Source organism: Octopus bimaculoides, chromosome 3 (assembly GCF_046866305.1).
Source record: "Octopus bimaculoides isolate indiv1 chromosome 3, ASM4686630v1, whole genome shotgun sequence".
NCBI lineage: Eukaryota > Metazoa > Mollusca > Cephalopoda > Octopoda > Octopodidae > Octopus > Octopus bimaculoides.
This window is the reverse complement of record NC_142930.1, coordinates 79493123-79512307: the sequence shown is the minus strand read 5'-3', so window position 1 is coordinate 79512307 and position 19185 is coordinate 79493123. Positions and strand designations below refer to the sequence as shown.

The 19185-nt window shown below is 40.3% G+C and overlaps 1 protein-coding gene across 1 annotated transcript in view; it reads right to left on the bottom strand.

The window, feature by feature from the left end:
• The window catches only part of LOC106883833 (peroxisomal membrane protein 11A), a 47778-nt gene that overhangs the window by 8001 nt on the left and 20592 nt on the right, over window positions 1–19185 (bottom strand). The window contains exon 2 of the mRNA XM_014934971.3: window positions 7809–7924. Within this exon, the coding sequence (XP_014790457.1) occupies window positions 7809–7924 (116 nt within the window). The remainder of the gene's footprint in view (window positions 1–7808; window positions 7925–19185) is intronic.

Sequence of the window (19185 nt, the reverse complement as noted above, 5' to 3'; positions counted from 1 at the left end):
ACTGATGCTTCTTATGTTCAGCTTTTCTCTCAAGATACTTACACTCTGACGGGTATGCACATTTACATTACACATCCAGCGGAGCATACTGACTTCATTCCTTGCGAGCTTACGCATGTCCTCAGCAGTCACAGCCCATGTTTCACTGCCATGTAGCATGGCTGTTCGTACACATGCGTCATACAGTCTGCCTTTTACTCTGAGTGAGAGTCCCTTTGTCGCCAGCAGAGGTAAGAGCTCTCTAAACTTGGCCCAGGCTATTCTTATTCTAGCAGTTACACTTTCAGTGCACCCACCCCCACAACTAACTTGGTCACCCAGATAGCGGAAGCTATCGACTACCTCTAGTTTTTCTCCCTGGAATGAGATGGAAGTTGTTTCCTGTTTGTTTACAGTGTTTATTGCACCTGAACATCTGCCACATACAAAAACTAACTTCGTAGTTAATCTGCCTTTGATATTGCTGCACCTCTTATGTGTCCGGGTACATCTTATAGAGTTACTACCTACTCCTTTACTGCATACTGAGCAGGGCCATCTACCTGAAGGGGTTTGTGTTTTATCTACCTTCCTACTTATTAGGATTTTGGTTTTTGCTAGGTTGACTCTAAGGCCCTACGATTCTAGTCCTTGCTTCTACACCTTAAACTTCTCCTCTTGTTCTGATAGTGACTGTGCAATTAGTGCAAGGTCATCAGCATAGAGGAGCTCCCAGGGGCAACCTGTCTTGAATTCCTCTGTGATCGCCTGGAGGTCTATGATAAATAGGAGGGGGATGAGGACGGAACCTTGGTGCACCCCTACCTCTACCCGGAATTCATTACTGTACTCATTTCCAACCTTCACCTTACTGACAGCATCTCTGTACATGGCTCGCACAGCTCTCACTAACCATTCTTCTATCCCAAGTTTCCTCATTGACCACCAGATAAGGGATTGGGGGACACTGTCAAAGGCTTTCTCCATGTCAACGAAGGCCAGGTACAGAGGTTTATCCTTGGCTAGATATTTCTCCTGCAGCTGTCTCACTAGAAATATGGCATCAGTGGTGCTTTTACCTGGCACGAACCCAAACTTCATCTCATCTAAATTGATTTGCTCCCTAATTAGTTGGGCTATGACCCTCTCCATAGCTTTCATAACCTGATCTAACAGCTTGATGCTTCTGTAATTATTAGTATCTAAAGCGTCACCTTTACCTTTGTAGCAGTTTACTATGATGCTGCTACACCAGTCATTGGGTATGACTCCTTCGTGTATCACCTGGTTCGTAATACGGGTGACTAGGCTGTAGCCAATACTGCCAGATATTTTGAGCATCTCTGCAGCGATTCCTGATGGGCCGGGGGCCTTCCCTGTCTTCATACTCTTAATTGCTTTATCTACCCTGGTACTGTCAACTCAGATAGCTGGTCCCTCTGTTGGGTCGACATACGGCAGGCTCTCTTTCTCCCATTCATTCTCTTTATTAAGCAATCTATCATAGTGGCATCTCCAGACCTCTTTCTTTGCAGCCTCATTTAGTGCAAGCGTACCATCATCCATGCGAACACATTTCTCTCCTACAACATCACTATTCTCTCTCCTACACTGTCTTGCAACACGAAATACCTCGAGTCTTTGGTCCTCACGGCGCAGAACATTGGCAAATCTTTTCTTATCTGCTTCCCCTCTGGCTAAATAAACCTGTCGCTTAGCTTCCCTTCTGGCAGATTGGTACAATTCCCTGCTACCACCGTTCTTCCAGTCCTTCCAAGCCTGTTTCTTTTGTCTAATAGCCCCGTCTACATCCTTGTTCCACCACCACGTTACTCTGGGTCGAGAGGGGACTTTACACCAGCCACAGATCTGGTCTGTGGCTCTCAACAGGTTGTCCCGCAGAAATCTCCAATTGTCTTCCACGTTGTATGATGCTATATCCCCGTCTATTTCGTCAAATGCTTCAAGTAACTTGTCTCTAAGTCTCTGTCCATTTGCAGGGTCTTTAAGTTTCCATACCCTTCTCCTCCAGGCCGGTCTACTTCTGGGCACCCATATTGCCTTGATCTCGAAGTCGCTAACTACTAATCTGTGTTGGGGTGTACATTCTTCGCCAGGGAGGGTTTTGGCATTTATAAGCCTCCCTCTTTCTCTAGTTCTGGCAAGGATGTAGTCGATTTGGCTAGAGTGTCTGCCGGATTGGTAGGTGACTAGGTGACAGGCAGGTTTCCTGAAGTTGGTATTGCAAACCATAAGATCGGTTGCATTACAGAACTCCAGCAGTCTGGTTCCCTCCTCGTTGCGGGAACCGAAGCCATAGCTTCCATGTATGCCATGGAAGCCTCCAGCACGACGTCCGACATGACCATTGAAGTCACCAGCCACAAAAAGAAGGTTTCTGTCTCTTGTCGACGAGGTAGTTTGCAAGAGGGTGTCATAGAATTGGTCTTTCAGCCCATCTGGGAGCCCCGGTTGAGGGGCATAGGCTGAGATGACAGTAGCTAGCCTATGATGAAGCACTAGTCTAATCTTAAGTACTCTGTCACATACTCTAACTACCTCGATTACCTTATCAACCCATTTCTCTGCTAGAAGTATTCCTACGCCCCCGACTCCGTCAGTGTTCCCTGCCCAGAAAAACTTGTACCTGTGTTCTTTGCCTGTGAGGAACCTCGCAGAACCTCCTCTCCATCTTACTTCTTGGATGCAGCACAGATCTACGCGTCGCCATTCAAGCATCTCAACAATCTCACCAGACCTACCTTTCAGCGTGCCGACATTGAGAGTGCCAATCCTGACAGTGTGGGAGGAGTGGGTGTCAGAAGAGTGGGCCCGTGTGACCCTGGGATGGGGGTAAGCAGTGTCATGAACCTGAAAAAAAAGCTTGCATTTGGCAGAGTTCATAAACAAAAACAATACCTACAACCTTCATATACTACTCAATCTTTATGTTCGCGGAAGATGATCTAAAAAGACTTCCGGTACTGGTGGAGGGGGTGGGAGGGCGGGCGTACCGCGGGCTAATGGAGTTTCGTCGTGGGTTCTATTAGCATAGAGATTCCAATACGAAATTGTGGTCGAGTTGGAAAGCGAGCTGGTTATATGTTTGGGTTCGCGTGCGAGTCGAAGAGGAAATGGTGGAAGAAATGGTGATTCAGAGAGAGATAGAATACAATAGGGAGGGAGAACCGGCAGCAGTACGTCATGCTGGTCAAATTCGTTAGGTTTTTAGAAAAAAGTTGAAAGAAACACAGCAGTGTTTAAATGTGAGATTAAATGTTTAAATCGGTAACAGAAATGAGAGTTAAAAATCGTAATTTTTAAAGGGGGTTAGAGACAAATTTCAGTCAGGTTTGGGCTAAGGAGCAAAACTTCAACAAGTAGATGCGAAGACGATAGATCGCGTGAGAGAGAGAAAAAAAATACATAAATAATCATGAATTCAAGACATAAATGTATAGTTAGAGAAAACGAAGTGGGGTGGTGGAAGGGGAGCGCATCAGAAGGGATAATATATGAAAAATAGGAATGACTTAGCTATTGTTCGTGTCTTGGTGAGCTTCGTCGTGGGCTAATGGAGCTTCGTCATGGGTTCTATTAGCATAGAGATTCCAATACGAAATTGTGGTGGAGTTGGAAAGCGAGCTGGTTATATGTTTATATATATATATTCTTTTATTTATTTCAGTCATTTGACTGAGGCCATACTGGAGCACCGGCTTTAGTTGAACAAATTGACCCCAGGACTTATTCTTTGTAAGCCTAGTACTTATTCTATTGGTGTCTTTTGCTGAACTGGTAAGTTATGGGAATGTAAACACACCAACATCGGATGTCAAGCAACGGTGGGGAGACATACACAGACACAGAAATACATAAATACATGCACACACATAAACACACACACACACATATATATATGACGGGCTTCTTTCAGTTTTCATCTACCAAATCCACTCACAAGGCTTTGGTCAGCCCAATGCTATAGTAGAAGACACTTGCCCAAGGTGCCACATGGTGGGACTGAACCCAGAACCATGTGGTTGGCAAGCAAGCTTCTTACCACACAGCCACATACACATATATAGACTGCTTCTCCACTTACAATTCTCTGGGGATTTTGGCTAGTAAAATGACTGCTGGCTTCATCATCGCCACTAGATATACATATGCATGTGTGTGTGTGTGTGTCTGTAAATATATACATGTATAAATGTATATATCTCACTATTTTATTATATATACACACACCTGCATATATATATATATATATATTGGCGCAAGAGTGGCTGTGTGGTAAGTAGCTTGCTTACCAACCACATAGTTCCGGTTTCAGTTCCACTGTGTGACACCTTGGGCAAGTGTCTTCTATTATAGCTTCGGGCCAACCAAAGCCTTGTGAGTGAAGTTGGTGGATGGAAACTGAAAGAAGCCCATCGTAAATATATATATATATATATGTGTGTGTGTTTGTGTGTTGGTGTTTGTCCCCCCACCATTGCTTGACAATTGATGTTGGTGTGTTTACCCCGTCACTTAGCTGTTCAGCAAAAGAGACTGATAGAATAAGTACTAGGCTTACAAAGAATAAGTCCTGGGGTCGATTTGTTCAACTAAAGACAGTGCTCCAGAGGGCAGCAATCAAATGACTGAAACAAATAAAAGAATATATATATATATATATATATATATATATATATATATATATATATATACCTACATATATTTGTATGCAGAAAATGTGTGTGTATCTATGTGTGTATCATCATCATAATCATTTAACATCTGTTTTCCATGCTGGCATAGTTTCTATGGCTGGATTTTCTTCATAACACCAACCACTCCAAGAGTGTAGTGGATGTTTTTTATGTGCCACTGACACAGGTGCCATTGACATGACACCTGCATTAGCCACAACTACAATCTCACTTGGCTTGACAGGTTTTCTCAAACACAGTATATTACCAAAGGTCTTGGTCACCTGTCACTGCCTCTGTGAAGCCCAATGCTCGAACAGTGCTTCTTATGTGCTACCAGCATGGGTGCCAGTCATATGGCACTGGCATCAGTCATGACTATGGTTGCACTTGGCTTGACAGGCCTTCTCAAGCACATCATATCGCAACACTTGAAGGGTGCTTTTCACATGCCAGTTACATGACACTGGCATCGGCTACAACTATGATATCACTTGGCTTCCTGGGTCTTCTCAAGCACAGCATATCACCAAAAGTCTCAGTCACTTGTCATTGCCTCCATGAGGTGCAACATTCGAAGATCATGCTTCACCGTCTTGTCCCATGTCTTCCTGGGTCTACATCTTCCACAGGTTTTCTCCACAGTTATAGACGGGCACTTCTTTACACAATTGTCCTTGTCCATACACATCACATGACCATACCAGCACAGTCATCTCTCTTGCACATCACATCTGATGCCTCTTATACCCAACTTCTCTCTCAGGATGCTTACACTCTGTTGTGCATGCACATCATTGCACATCAAACGAAGCATACGAGCTTTATTTCTTTCAAGCCTATGCATGTCCTTGGCGGTCACTGCCCATGTTTCACTGCTGTGTAGCATGGCTGTTTGCATACAGGCATCATACAGTTTGCCTTTCACTCTGAGAGAGAGGCCCTTTATTACCAGTAGAAGGAGGAGCTTTCTAAACTTTGTCCAGCCTATTCTTATTCTAGCAGCTATGCTCTCACAGTATCCACTCCTGCTACTGACTTGGTCACCTAGGTAACGGAAGCAATCAACTACTTTTAAGTATTCCCCCTGGCATTTAATGGAGTCTATTTTCTGTACATTTTTAGTGTTTATTATACCTGTGCACCTTCCATACACAAAAACTATTTTCCCTATTAACCTTCCTCTAATATTGCTGCATCTCTTATGTGTCCATAGCTTACACTAGTTACATCTTATGGAGTTTTTACCTATGCCTTTTCTACAGATTGAGCAGGGCCATCTACCTGAAGGGATTTATCAAAACTGAATACTTGGTCAGCTCTCTAGTCATAGCCATTCTGTCTTTAATAGGGGACACAATATCCTTAATTTTCAGACTTTAAAAATATCTTATTTCAGTCATATAGATGGTAAGTAACTTGTTGAAAGACTCTTTCATCAATTATGATATAGGTAATCATTTTCAATTATAATCTTGCAAAAACTTCTATTGTCTTGGGAGGGTTGTTACACCAATAATAAGAATTAATCTTATACCTGTGTATGTATGTCTGTATGTGTGTATGTAGAAGTGTGTTTGCTTACAAGAGAAAGTAAGGGTGAGAGTAAATAAAGAGTCTGTGTGTGCGTTTGTGTGTACACTCATGTAACTGCCTGTATGTGCATTGTATTTGTGAGTGTGAGTGCATTTGCTATCCATGACCTCTTTAAGGATTTGGGCTTTTGTTCAAGGTCAGTTTATCTCAGGGATTCATTTGTCATCCTGTAAAGATTTAGGGATGTAGTTCCTTATGTAGAGAGGTGTAGGAGAGGTGTGTGTGTGAGCATCTGCATGAGTGTGCATGTGCATGTGTATATCTGATTTGTCTTTGTTTAAAAAATTACAATGGTTTCGTTGAAAGAAATAGCCACTATGTATAAATCATTTTTATTTGTCTTTTATCCTCTTGTATCAATTTGAGAAATTATTATTATAATTAATGTTTTTATTCTTAAATATTTTATCATTTAATTTGGTTTTTTATTATGAATTTTATTGAATCATTAAAATAAAGTTGCTTGTGTCCAGATACTTGAGAAGACCGATAGATTAACTATTTTTAATTTGTTGTTTTTTAGCCAAAGTCTAACCTAGCAGACAGAATCAAAAGCATTCCAGTTGTGGCTGTTTTATATGTTTTCCTCCAGTAATTATATATATAGGATTACATTATGAAAGGATATGAGTTTTGGAAGAGCATAAAATTGAGGCAGACATGGTTGCTATTTAAGCAGCTTGAGCAACCATGTAGATGCTCCTTTCATTGATTCATAATGACATAAAAGCTCTCACAATGAGCTCATAATAATATAGAGGCTCTTTTATCAAATCAGTGCCAAAGGAGCTCACTGATTCATAATGGTGTAGAAATATTCTCATCAGTTTTGGCTGTGCTGTGACTGTCTCACTGAGCATGGAACTATGTAGAGGCTCCTTTTGTTGATAATTCTCACTCATTGTTGATGCTGTAGTGTTGCTGACACTCTTATACCCATGTTCACCAGATGTTAGTCAATGCCACAGGTTATTGAGGAATTATAGATTATTGTAGAATTGCTTCATAGCTGTAGTGTTGATTCAAATCCATCTCTAGCTTAAGTTGGAGTGTGATAGCAGACTGTTTTAGATACACTATTTGAAGACAAAGTCTTCAGTGACACTTGTGTATCCTAGTGGACAAAATAAGCCATTCATTCAAGCAAGTCCAAGGTCTACATTCTTAACAAATTTTGGAGGAAGGAGAATACTTGATTAAATCAAATCCCAATACACAAACTAATTTCATCCAGATTTGACATTCTCATTACACTGATTTCTAATGAAGATACCAAGCAAATTTGGGAAAAGAGTGAAGTCAACTAGTTCAGTCCCAGTACTTGATAATACTCAATTCATCAACCTCAGAAAAATGAGAGACAAGGTTGATTCTGGCAGGATATCAACTAAAGATGTAAAGAGCAGTAACCATATACCACAACATATTAGGTCTGCCCCACTTCTGATTGCGGTTCCATGCATCCATTACCATTTCTTTCTGGTTATAATTATTAAAAACTCAGTTACAATAACAATAAAAGTAATATTAACCTACTTTTGCGAGATGTACTGATGGAGCTGTCCAATAATTTTAACTTCTGCACCAGTGGAGCCTGGTAGTGGCTTTTCTGAATGTACCACCAAGCAAATTTACTGCTGTACTGAATCAACCTAGAAATATAGATAAAGTTATAAAATATGAACTATTAGTCAAAGTAACATACAGAAAATGTGTAGTAGTACTTATTTTATTGATCTGGAGAAATAAAAGGAATATTAATAATTTCTTACACTGGCCAAGAATCACAACTTAATCAACACCAGAATTTAAGCAGTACTTATTTTATTGACTACTCCACTCTACCTCAAAGTCATGAATGTATGAAAAACAAAATTTTAATGTTTCATTATACAAGAAATAAGTAGACTCAGCAAAAATAATAAGAAAGTAGAAATATAGGACTTACAACAAAATACATAACAAAAAAGAAATCTGAGGCACCACCTTCAGAGATTAATGTCCAAGGCCTATTGTGTCATCTCTGTGTATATCTTGGCACCAATGGTCTTTTTCTTTTTTTTTTCTGATTTTTCAGTGCACATAACATCTCTAGTTTGATCAGAAATTAGTGATGTGTACGGTTATCATAGGTAGTGTACATAGACAGGGATCTGGTTACTGGAAGCTAAACAAGACTATTTTGGCTTGTGAGGCATATTGTAACTGGATTAAGGAGTTAAACAGGTGGTGGTTGGCCTTCAAACAAGCCATCCATTTAGAGTCAATTAGGTTTAGTCATCAGCTAAGCATATATAGAGCTAGAATAGAGGGCAACTTACTTAAGGATTTAGAAGAGGCGTTAAGATTGAGCTCTGCACCCCATGTTGTAGCAGCAAGATTGGCCTTGGACCAACACCTCAAAGCTAAGCAGGAGGGATGTAGAGTTCGGGCAAAAGTATGTGTGTTGAGGCATGAGGGAACTAGCGTTGCCAGATGGGCCCATATGGTAGAGACCCAGCATGGCGATAGTGCCGCAATTAGGTATTTGGTAAACGAGCAAGAGTGTTTGGTCAAAGAACAGGAAAAGATGAGTGAGGCCTTTTATGAGCATTTTGCCCAATTGTCTGGGAGGAGCAGGACGCTAGACCATGGTGAGTCCCTTCAGGACTTCCTGAATGGCAGCCCACATTTCTCGGCATGAGAGGCTGAGTGCTGTGAAGGACCGATCAGAGCCGAAGAGGTCATCAAGGAACTTTCTGAGTGCCCTGGGGAGAAGCCGCCGGGACTTGATGGTCTGCCTTATGAGTTTTATCCAAGTATGCCAGACGTTCGAGCACCTATTGGCCAAAGTATGCCAACTGGCAGCAGAATGGGAGTATTCCCAAAGCTGTGAGCCAGAGTGTGATGACTCTGGTCAAAAAGTACCTGAACAAGGGGGATAAAATTAGCAACTTAAGGCCCATAACTCTGTTAGACACAGAGTTTAAGATTTTGGCCAAGGTATTAGCAAAAAGGTTGGCGTGGGTCATGGGCGATTTTGTCAGGGAGGCGCAAACTTGTGCCGTTCCCGGCAGGTCAATACTCGACAATCTCCACCTTATTCGCTCCACCTTCGAGCAGGTCAGGAAAATTACTGGCAAAGGAGAGGCACTGGTGCATTTAGACCAGTCTAAAGCTTTCAATAGGGTCGACCATCGGTACCTGGCAGCAGTTCTTGGGGCAGCTGGGCTGGACCCGACTTTCCAAGGTTGGATCGCTGCTATATACAGCAACATCAAGTCTGTCGTCTGTGTGAATGGTTTCCTTTCAAAACCATTCGAGATATGGTACTCTGTTTGCCAGGGATGTCCCCTGTGCCTGCTTTTGTATGTGCTGGCTCTTGAACCATTGCTGCAAAGGTTGGAGGCTATGGGGGGGGGGACAACCCACGTGATCTGAGTGGAGGGAAGACAGTAACTGTGAACATGGATGACGTCACCATCATCGTGTCAGACGAAGGGCAGCTACCTTGTGTAGAAAACGCCATCAGAATATACAAAGCAGTAGCAGGAGCAAGTATTAATCAGGATAAGTCGATCGGCTTGCAACTCGGCACCTGGAAGGGCAAGTCGATGTCATCCAATAACATCGTGGGACATTGGACAGAAGGTCCTGTTAAGATTCTAGGGATCAAGTTTGGTCCAGACTTCCAAATAGAGAAGAAATGGGGTGAGGTCACAAGCTAGGTAACAGCCCTAACCCATACCTGGTATGGAAGGGTGTTATCACTGCTAGAGAGGGCGGAGGTAGCATGGGTGTAAATTGCATCCATTATCACCTACCCTCTGACAGTCATGCCTTGTCCAGATTCATGGCTAGGCAAGTTGGAGAAACTCCTCTTTCGCTTTTTGTGGAAGGGGAGGCCACTTGTAAGGTGCTCTATCTGCTGCCAGAACCATTAAAAGGTGGATTAGGAATGCCATGGCTGAAGATGTGCAAATTTGCACTGAGGCTTAGGCATCTCTGGCATCACCTGGATGATGAGCAGATGTGGTCACCGCTCATAATGTTCTTCCTTTCACAGTTAACCTCCCTTCAGGATTTAGGTCCATGGATCAGTCGAAGACCTAGGCTGGGTGAGTGGCAATTGGAGTGTCGACGGGCACTCAGGCTTCTCTCTCGGGCGGGCAATGCTGGCAGTTGGAGTTCCACTGTGGACTTTTATAACGGGTTTGTGGAATACATGTCTGACGATGTTCTGGAAGAGACTCTGGGCTTCGATAGAAATGAGTTGGTCAACCTGTTCAGGAGGACTTTCGAGCTGGGGTATCCCAGAAATCCCTGGCCTGGTTGTGCTATCAATTGGCTTTACTTGTTCGAGAAAGGTTGTCGAGGCATGGTTGTATCATCCCGCTGACATGCCTGAGGTGCGGGCGGGATAGTGAAACAGTTCTGCATACCTTCGTGGAGTGTGCAGAGTTAAAGGGATTGATAACCTATGTCGAACAACTGTTGTCAATGAAAAGACAAATACAGCTATCAGCTGAATCAATTATCAAGATTGTTCCACCTCCTTCTCTTAATAGGGAGAGGAGGGACAGTTTTTCTGCATACAGTGTGGAAGACAGGCGCAAAAGGGATTGTGACAGATACCTTCATTTCTGGCCAGGGTATAGTTAATTACTTTAACTATCACCTAAAAAGTAAGATCCATAGCATGTTTCGGAAAAGATGGATGAACGTAGTGAGAAAGTTAGTAATGGATGGAACCAGCTAAGCTCAGCTGCCCTAAATGGAATAAAGGAAACATTGGTCAATAGCAGTGGGCCTATGAGCCCAGGTAAATTACATTTTTAAACGATTATATTGAACTACAATTTTGTAAAAAAAAAAAAAGGAAAATGCATTCTTAAATGTTTGTCTGTCTTTGTATTGTCCCCCCTGTGTTGAGTCCTTAGTGGCCAAATAAAGAAATAAGAGTGTCATATGTGCAGTCATATAGTGTACAGGTCATAGGAATTATTGAATATCACGGAGTGCTTGTTGAAGATACACAGTTGGGGAATAATAGAGAATATCAGGAACATTTGATATTATAACAGTTCAGATATAACTGTGATGACAAGTCGTCATATGTCATATCAGTGGTGACGAGGATACCTCCCACTCTATGATGGTGTCGTTATAACAGTGGTAACAAGGTTACGAAAGCTCGTAATGGAAGAACTACTAGCTTTCATTGTGAAGCAACAACAACAGTTGCAGCCGCAGCTGTTACAACAGCAGTAAGAATACCGTGAACAACAACAACAACAAAAGCTAAACCAGCAGCTGATACAGTTGTTGCTACAATCCAAGAATACAGTGGCATCCTATTCGGCAGATTGAGTAGCCAACTCCATTGAAGAATTCCTGTATAATCCTGAAGATGGGATTACATTTTCTTCATACTATAGAAGGTATGAAGAAATATTTAAAGAGGAGTGCAAAGGCTGGATAAAAGAAAAGAAGGTAAGACTTCTTTTGCATAAACTAGTTCTGTCAGAGCACGAGAAATACAGCAACTTTATTCTACCAAAAAAGCTGCCAGAAATTTGTTTTGAAGAAACAGTTAAAATATTAGCTAATATATTCAGTGAAATGAGCCCACTATTCAACATATGTTGGAATGTCTAAATTTTTTAAAATATGCAGGAATTGTAAACAAAGCATGCGAAAAATTCAAGTTAGGAGAGTTGTCCCCCAGATATGGTTAAACATTTGATATTTGTTAAAGGACTAACTGCAAGTGAGGATGCAGAAATACAAGCAAGAATATTAACAAAATTGACACACGTGGCAGAAGAATGTCAATATATTATTAACCTATGGCAGGATGCTGAAAAAATTGAAAATAATAATATAAATGTACAGGTATGTCAACCTATGACAAACAGAAAAATAAAACAAGGCCCAAACCGTGTTATGGTTGTGGTGAGTTGCACTTCAAAAGGGACTGTCCCTTTAGGAATAAAGAATGTTTTACTTGTGGCAAAATGGGGCATAAATAATTGCAGTGTTGGGCGAAAAAGAATGGGTCGAACGGAAAAACAAATAAAGTGTTTACAATGAAAACAGATAGTGAGACAAACAAAAATTTGTATTGGTAAAAATTAATAATGTACACACAAGATTACAACAAGACACAGGGAGCGATATCTCAATAATAAATACTGAAACTTGAAAGAAAATTGGAAGACCTATGTTCAAGAAAACAAAGCAAATAACCTATGGAGTCACTGGACAGCAAGTTTGATTCCTGGGTGAATTGACGTCAGATGTAACATTTCATGGGAAGATGTTCAAAGCAAAGGTCTACATATCAGAAAATGCCATGAATCTGTTTGGTACAGATTGGATGGAGACATTGAATTTGTGGGATTTGCCCATAAGTATTTTCTGTAATAATATGAATGCATCACATGCCAGTTTGAACAAGGAATTTAAGAAGTTAAAAATGAAATTAAAAAGAATATATCCTGATGTTTTTTGGAAGAACTTGGTACATGTACAAAAATAAAAGTGAAATTCCAACTAAAAGAAAATGCTGTTCTGGTTTTTAAACCAAAGAGAGCTGTGCCTTTTGTGGCACTGAATCAAGTAGAAAAAGAACTGCAAAGACTTGAGAATATTAAATATTAAATATTAAATATTAAATATAAAAATTAGATTATTTGGAATGGGCAGCACCAACTGTGTACATAAAGAAGAAGAATAATAAAATAAGGGTCTGCACCGATTTTTCGATGGGGTTTAATGAATGCCTGAAAATTTATTACTCGTTATCAAGTCCAGAGGAGATTTTTGCTAAGCTTAATGGAGGCAAACACTTTTCTAAATTGGATTTATCAGAAACTTATTTACAGCTTCAAGTAGACAAAGAATGTTCCAAGCTGTTAACAATAAACATGCACAAAGGGTTATGCAAGTTTAACTGACTTCCTTCCGGAATAAAAGTCACACCTGCAATTTTTCAACAGGTTATAGATATAATGTTAGCGGATTGTGAATTCACAATTCCATACCTGGATGATATATCAATTAAAAATGAATCTCGTGATCAGCATGTCAAGCACATAAAGTGTGTTTTTGAAAAAATAAGAGATTACAGTTTCACACTGAGTGACGAAAAGTGTGAATGTGAATTTTTCTTAAGCTGAAATTAAGAATTTAGGACAAAAGCTTTTAATGAAATTGGAGAGGAGTATTTAAAGCAGTGTAATGAATTCTCACTCTGGCAGATTAACACCTGTCTATATACCCTGTCTACTACTGCAAAGCAGTATATAAATGACACCCAAAAAGTAAACAAAAACAAAACAATGAAGAAAGTGCCATCATGGGTTTTGAAGACAGAGAAAAATATAGTTGATGGAAGATCATCAGCCATGAAATGATGCTTATTACTTGCAAACAAGCAAATCACTACGGGTCTCACCAACAAAAAGTGAAGAAGGGGATAGAAGTGATGTTTAGAGATAGCAAACTGATCACAATCTAACAGAAGCTAAAAGCTGTCCAACATCAGAAGAGAATAACCGAGAGAAAAACAATAAACAAAAAATTTAACTGGAACCAGGCAAAGTGTACAGAGACATGAGAGGAGAAGCAGTGAACATCATAGAAGCTCCTTCATGAGAAGATATAGAATCCTTCTGAATGAAAATTTGGAATCTAGAGTTTAACCCTTTCGTTACTGTATTTATTTTGACATGTTCTGTGTTTCTTTCAATTATTTTAAATATTACAAAGAATTTAGTAAAATAACCTAGTTATCATTGAGCTAGTGTTAGGAACATAAATTGTAACTAAGGTTTGGTGGAATATTTTATTTAATTCAAAACTTAGGAAAGCAAGACATTTGTACTACAGAGCCAGAGCTGGTTTTGGCCAGGTTGGAAACAAAAGGGTTAACCAAGATTCGCTGTGGCTGGAAGAAAATTGAAGATGTACAGTATTGATGTTGATACCCTTGTGACTGTAATCCAGAAACTTCAGGATAGAAAAGCACCTGGAAGAGACTTGATAGTTGGATACTGGTACAAGAAGCTAACCTTCTACCAACCATGTCTTATCAACCTGTACCAGCAAGCTTTCAATGAGAATAATAGCATATCAGACTGGTTAGCTCTGGCTGAGACAATACCAATCTCCAAATACAGAACCACCCACATGGCAAAAAAACTACTAGCCAATTGCATGCCAGAACTTAATGTATAAAATATATACAGCATGTTTAAACCTCTTCCTCCAAGACCATTGTGAAAGCAATAACATCATCACAGCAAAAAAAAGAAGCTGGGAAGAAGTGAGTCTGAGGATGTGCTAAGCTATTGTTATTAAACAAAACTATAAGGTCAGAGGTGCAGGAACATAGAAGGAACCTAGTTTCAATGTGGTTGGACTACAAGAAAGCTTTTGACTCTGTCCCCCACTCATGGGTGTGAGAAGCCCTTTGACTTGCTAAAGTTCCAGTGAGTATAGTCAAAGCCATAGCTGACCTGACTTCATTGTGGGCCACTATCTTGAAGTTAAATACAAGGAGTGCTTGTATTACAACTGATAAAATACAGTATTTTATATTGTTTATACTTTCTGTAAATCCCTTGTCATTCATGTCAAGGAAGTCTAAAAGGTATCTTACTGGTTCACAACGAAACAGAAATACCAAAATTACACATTGTTTCTCTGTGGATGACTTGAAACTACATGCCAAGAATATGCATGTGATGAAGAAGAGCCTTGATCTGGTTACAACATTCTCAAAGGGTATAGGGTTGGAGCTTGGTCAGGATAAATGTTGCTATATGGTTGTGAAAAGAGAGAAAACTGTAAACCAGACTAGCAACATCTCCATTAATGACTTGACTGTTTCCCCTACATCTGATGAGGAATGTTACAGGTATCTAGGGGTAGATGAAAACATTTCTTACAATGACAACTGTGACAAAACATGTATCACTAAAGACTATTACAGATGAATAAAGAAAATATGGACTTTGGAACTCTCTGCATTCAATAAAACAGTGGCCTACAATGTGTCTGTGGTGCCTATACCCATACCAACATTTGGGTTACTTGATTGGATCTGAGCCATTAATGTGAGTAACATTGATCATCAAAGCAGTCTATCATGGACCAACAAATGGATTAGGGTTAGGGTTAGGGTATGTGTTTGCAATCCAGGAACAGGAAATATCAACCAAATACCTGATGCACAAAAGAGATACACAAAAGAGATAACCAATGCAGACTTTGTGAAGTTAAAACTGAAGATATCCCCCACATCATAAACAGTTGTCCAAAATTGTCTTCATGGTATTATCTACTGATGAGACATTATGTTACAGCTGAGATACTGTATAATGAGATCTGTCAGAAGGATAACCCCAAGGCCAAAGAAATAAGAACTCACAGTATGGTAAAAGCTATAGCCACTAATACAAAAAGGAATACTGGTGGAATGTCCCAGTGAAAACCTCAATAACATGTAAACATAATAAACCTGACATAGTGATTTGGAATAGAGAAGTGAAACTGTGTACAGTTGTGGAAATCAGCTGCCCAGAGGATGTTAACTTAAAGCTAAAGGTCAGCAAAAAAGAAAATATCTATGCTGAACTATTGGGAAATCTATAGTTACTTTATCCAGATTACAAGTTCAAGTTTATACCTGTAATTATTGAGGCACTGGGATATGTAACACACTGCCAATGTACTAATCTTGAGAAATTAGGTTTCTCAAAACAAGAAAGGTAAAAGCTGATTTGAAGACTACAGATCCAAGCCATCACTGGAATTGTAAAAATTTGTGAAACTTCTCATAGGTTTACCATTTAAGCATATATGAGCATGTCTAGAGAGCAACTATATGCATAAGAATACATACATAAAACAAAACATACAAATCTGCACATATGCATACATACATACAAAAATACCCTGTTGCTGATGTTGAAATTCTAATGACGGAGCCTTGAACCTAGGTTAGAAACTGGCTCTTTCTCTATTGGCAAGAAATCTTGAAATAAAACTGAATAAGGACAGACACACATACACATGTGGAACACTCCAAAATAAAAACATCAATTCAGTGCAAACATAACAGACCAGATATTGTTCTATGGGACAGAGACAAGCACTGTTGTAGAGGTCAGCTGCCCAGCAGACTTGTATGTACAATCAATAGTCCAGGAAAAACAAAACATTTATGGCAAGTTAATGTGGAACTAACAGCTCTTACATTTTGACTATGAATTCTTATTTGTACCCATCATTATAGGTGTATCAGGTTATGTACCAACAAATTTGCACAAAACCCTAGAAACACTTGGTTTCATGGAAAAAGAGAAAAAGAAATTGACATGGATTCTCCAAACCCAATCTTAGTGCTACAGTGAAGATTTGTAAGACATTCCTAAAATTCTCCATGTGAGATTAAGAGAATAGATGCACATACTTGATGTATTCACTGACAGTTCAGCCAACACACCAACTCAACAACATATCCACAAACACTGAGAACTCTCTTAATTCAAAACGTTTTGTTGCTTTGTTAGCAACCAGCTTGAACCTTCTCAAAGAAAACACACACACATACATACACACATAGGCACAGGTGTGGCAATGTGGTAAGTAATTTGCTTCCCAACCACATAGTCCTGGATTCATCCACACTGTATGGCATCTTGAGTAAGTATCTTCTACTGTTACTTGCACCTTATGAGAGGATTTTGTCCATGGAAACTAATATAAACCCATTACATACATACAAGCATACATGTATGTGACAGGCTTATATCAATTTCCATGTACATACATGCATGCACACATACATGTATGTATGCATGTGTATATATATATATCTCTATATATATATACATACACACATTTTATACACACATACACACATATATGAGGTGGTATCAAAAAGTTCTCAGACTAGTTCTGTAACATGCCAAAAGATGGCAACACATGGGTACATGCACAGTGAGACCTGGCAGTAACCTTCATGAGGCAGTGAGCTGAGTAACATTGCTGTGTTTACTTCAGAAGTTGTGAAATTTGCAATTTTGTAATCACATGTATGCTGTAGCCTGCGATTTTGTCATGGAGAGAAAGTTGGAACAAAGAGTCAATATGAAGTTTTGTGTTAAATTTGGTAAGTCTGCTACACAGACATTGAGCATACTTCAGCAAGCTTACAGTGACAAGGCAATGGTTTGTATGCAATGTTTTGAGTGGCACAGGCACTTCAAAAGCAGAAGATGATGAGCCATTTGGAAGACCTTCCATGTGCATCATCCCTGGAAGTGTAGAGAGAATTCATCAGCTTGTGCATGAGGATTGTCAGAGGACAATCAACGTCCTCAGGTGAAAGAAAGGCTTTCTTTCACCTGAGGATGTAGCTTAAATTCTGCATTATTTTTTGCATTTTGCATTAATGCAGACATGTAAGTAATTTATTTATCATTAAATATAATAATATAAATTATTTACATGTTTTTAAGTTACAAAACAATTTGTCATGATGGAATCTCTATGCTAATAGAACCCACGACAAAGCTCCATTAGCTAATAGAACCCACGACGAAGCTCACCAAGACATGAACAATAGCTAAGTCATTCCTATTTTTCATATATTATCCCTTCTGATGCGCTCCCCTTCCACCACCCCACTTCGTTCTCTCTAACTATACATTTATGTCTTGAATTCATGATTATTTATGTATTTTTTTTCTATCTCACGCGATCTATCGTCTTCGCATCTACTTGCTGAAGCTTTTGCTCCTTAGCCCAAACCTGACTGAAATTTGTCTCTAACTCCCTTTAAAAATTACGATTTTTAACTCTCATTTCTGTTACCGATCTAAACATTTAATCTCACGTTTAAACACTGCTGTGTTTCTTTCAACTTTTTCCTAAAAACCTAACGAATTTGACCAGCATGATGTACTGCTGCCGGTTCTCCCTCTCCCTCCCTATTGTATTCTATCTCTCTCTCTCTCTCTCTGTCTGAATCACCACTTCTTCCACCATTTCCTCTTTGACTCGCGTGCAAATCCCAAACATATAACCAGCTCGCTTTCCAACTCCACCACCATTTCGTACTGGAATCTCTATGCTAATAGAACCCACGACGAAGCTCCATTAGCCCGCGGTATGCCCGCCCTCCCACCCCCTCCACCAGTACCGGAAGTCTTTTTAGATCATCTTCCGCGAACACTGCCTGTGACCTTATACCCCCCCCTCTTATCGACCTTATAGCGCATAAAGATTGAGTAGTATATGAAGGTTGTAGGTATTGTTTTTGTTTATGAACTCTGCCAAATGCAAGCTTTTTTTTCAGGTTCACGACACTGCTTACCCCCATCCCAGGGTCACACGGGCCCACTCCTCTGACACCCACTCCTCCCACACTGTCAGGATTGGCACTCTCAACGTCGGCACGCTGAAAGGTAGGTCTGGTGAGATTGTTGAGATGCTTGAACGGCGACGCGTAGATCTGTGCTGCATCCAAGAAGTAAGATGGAGAGGAGGTTCTGCGAGGTTCCTCACAGGCAAAGAACACAGGTACAAGTTTTTCTGGGCAGGGAACACTGACGGAGTCGGGGGCGTAGGAATACTTCTAGCCGAGAAATGGGTGGATAAGGTAATCGAGGTAGTTAGAGTATGTGACAGAGTACTTAAGAGTAGACTAGTGCTTCATCATAGGCTATCTACTGTCATCTCAGCCTATGCCCCTCAACCGGGGCTCCCGGATGGGCTGAAAGACCAATTCTATGACACCCTCTTGCAAACTACCTCGTCGACAAGAGACAGAGACCTTCTTTTTGTGGCTGGTGACTTCAATGGTCATGTCGGACGTCGTGCTGGAGGCTTCCATGGCATACATGGAGGCTATGGCTTCGGT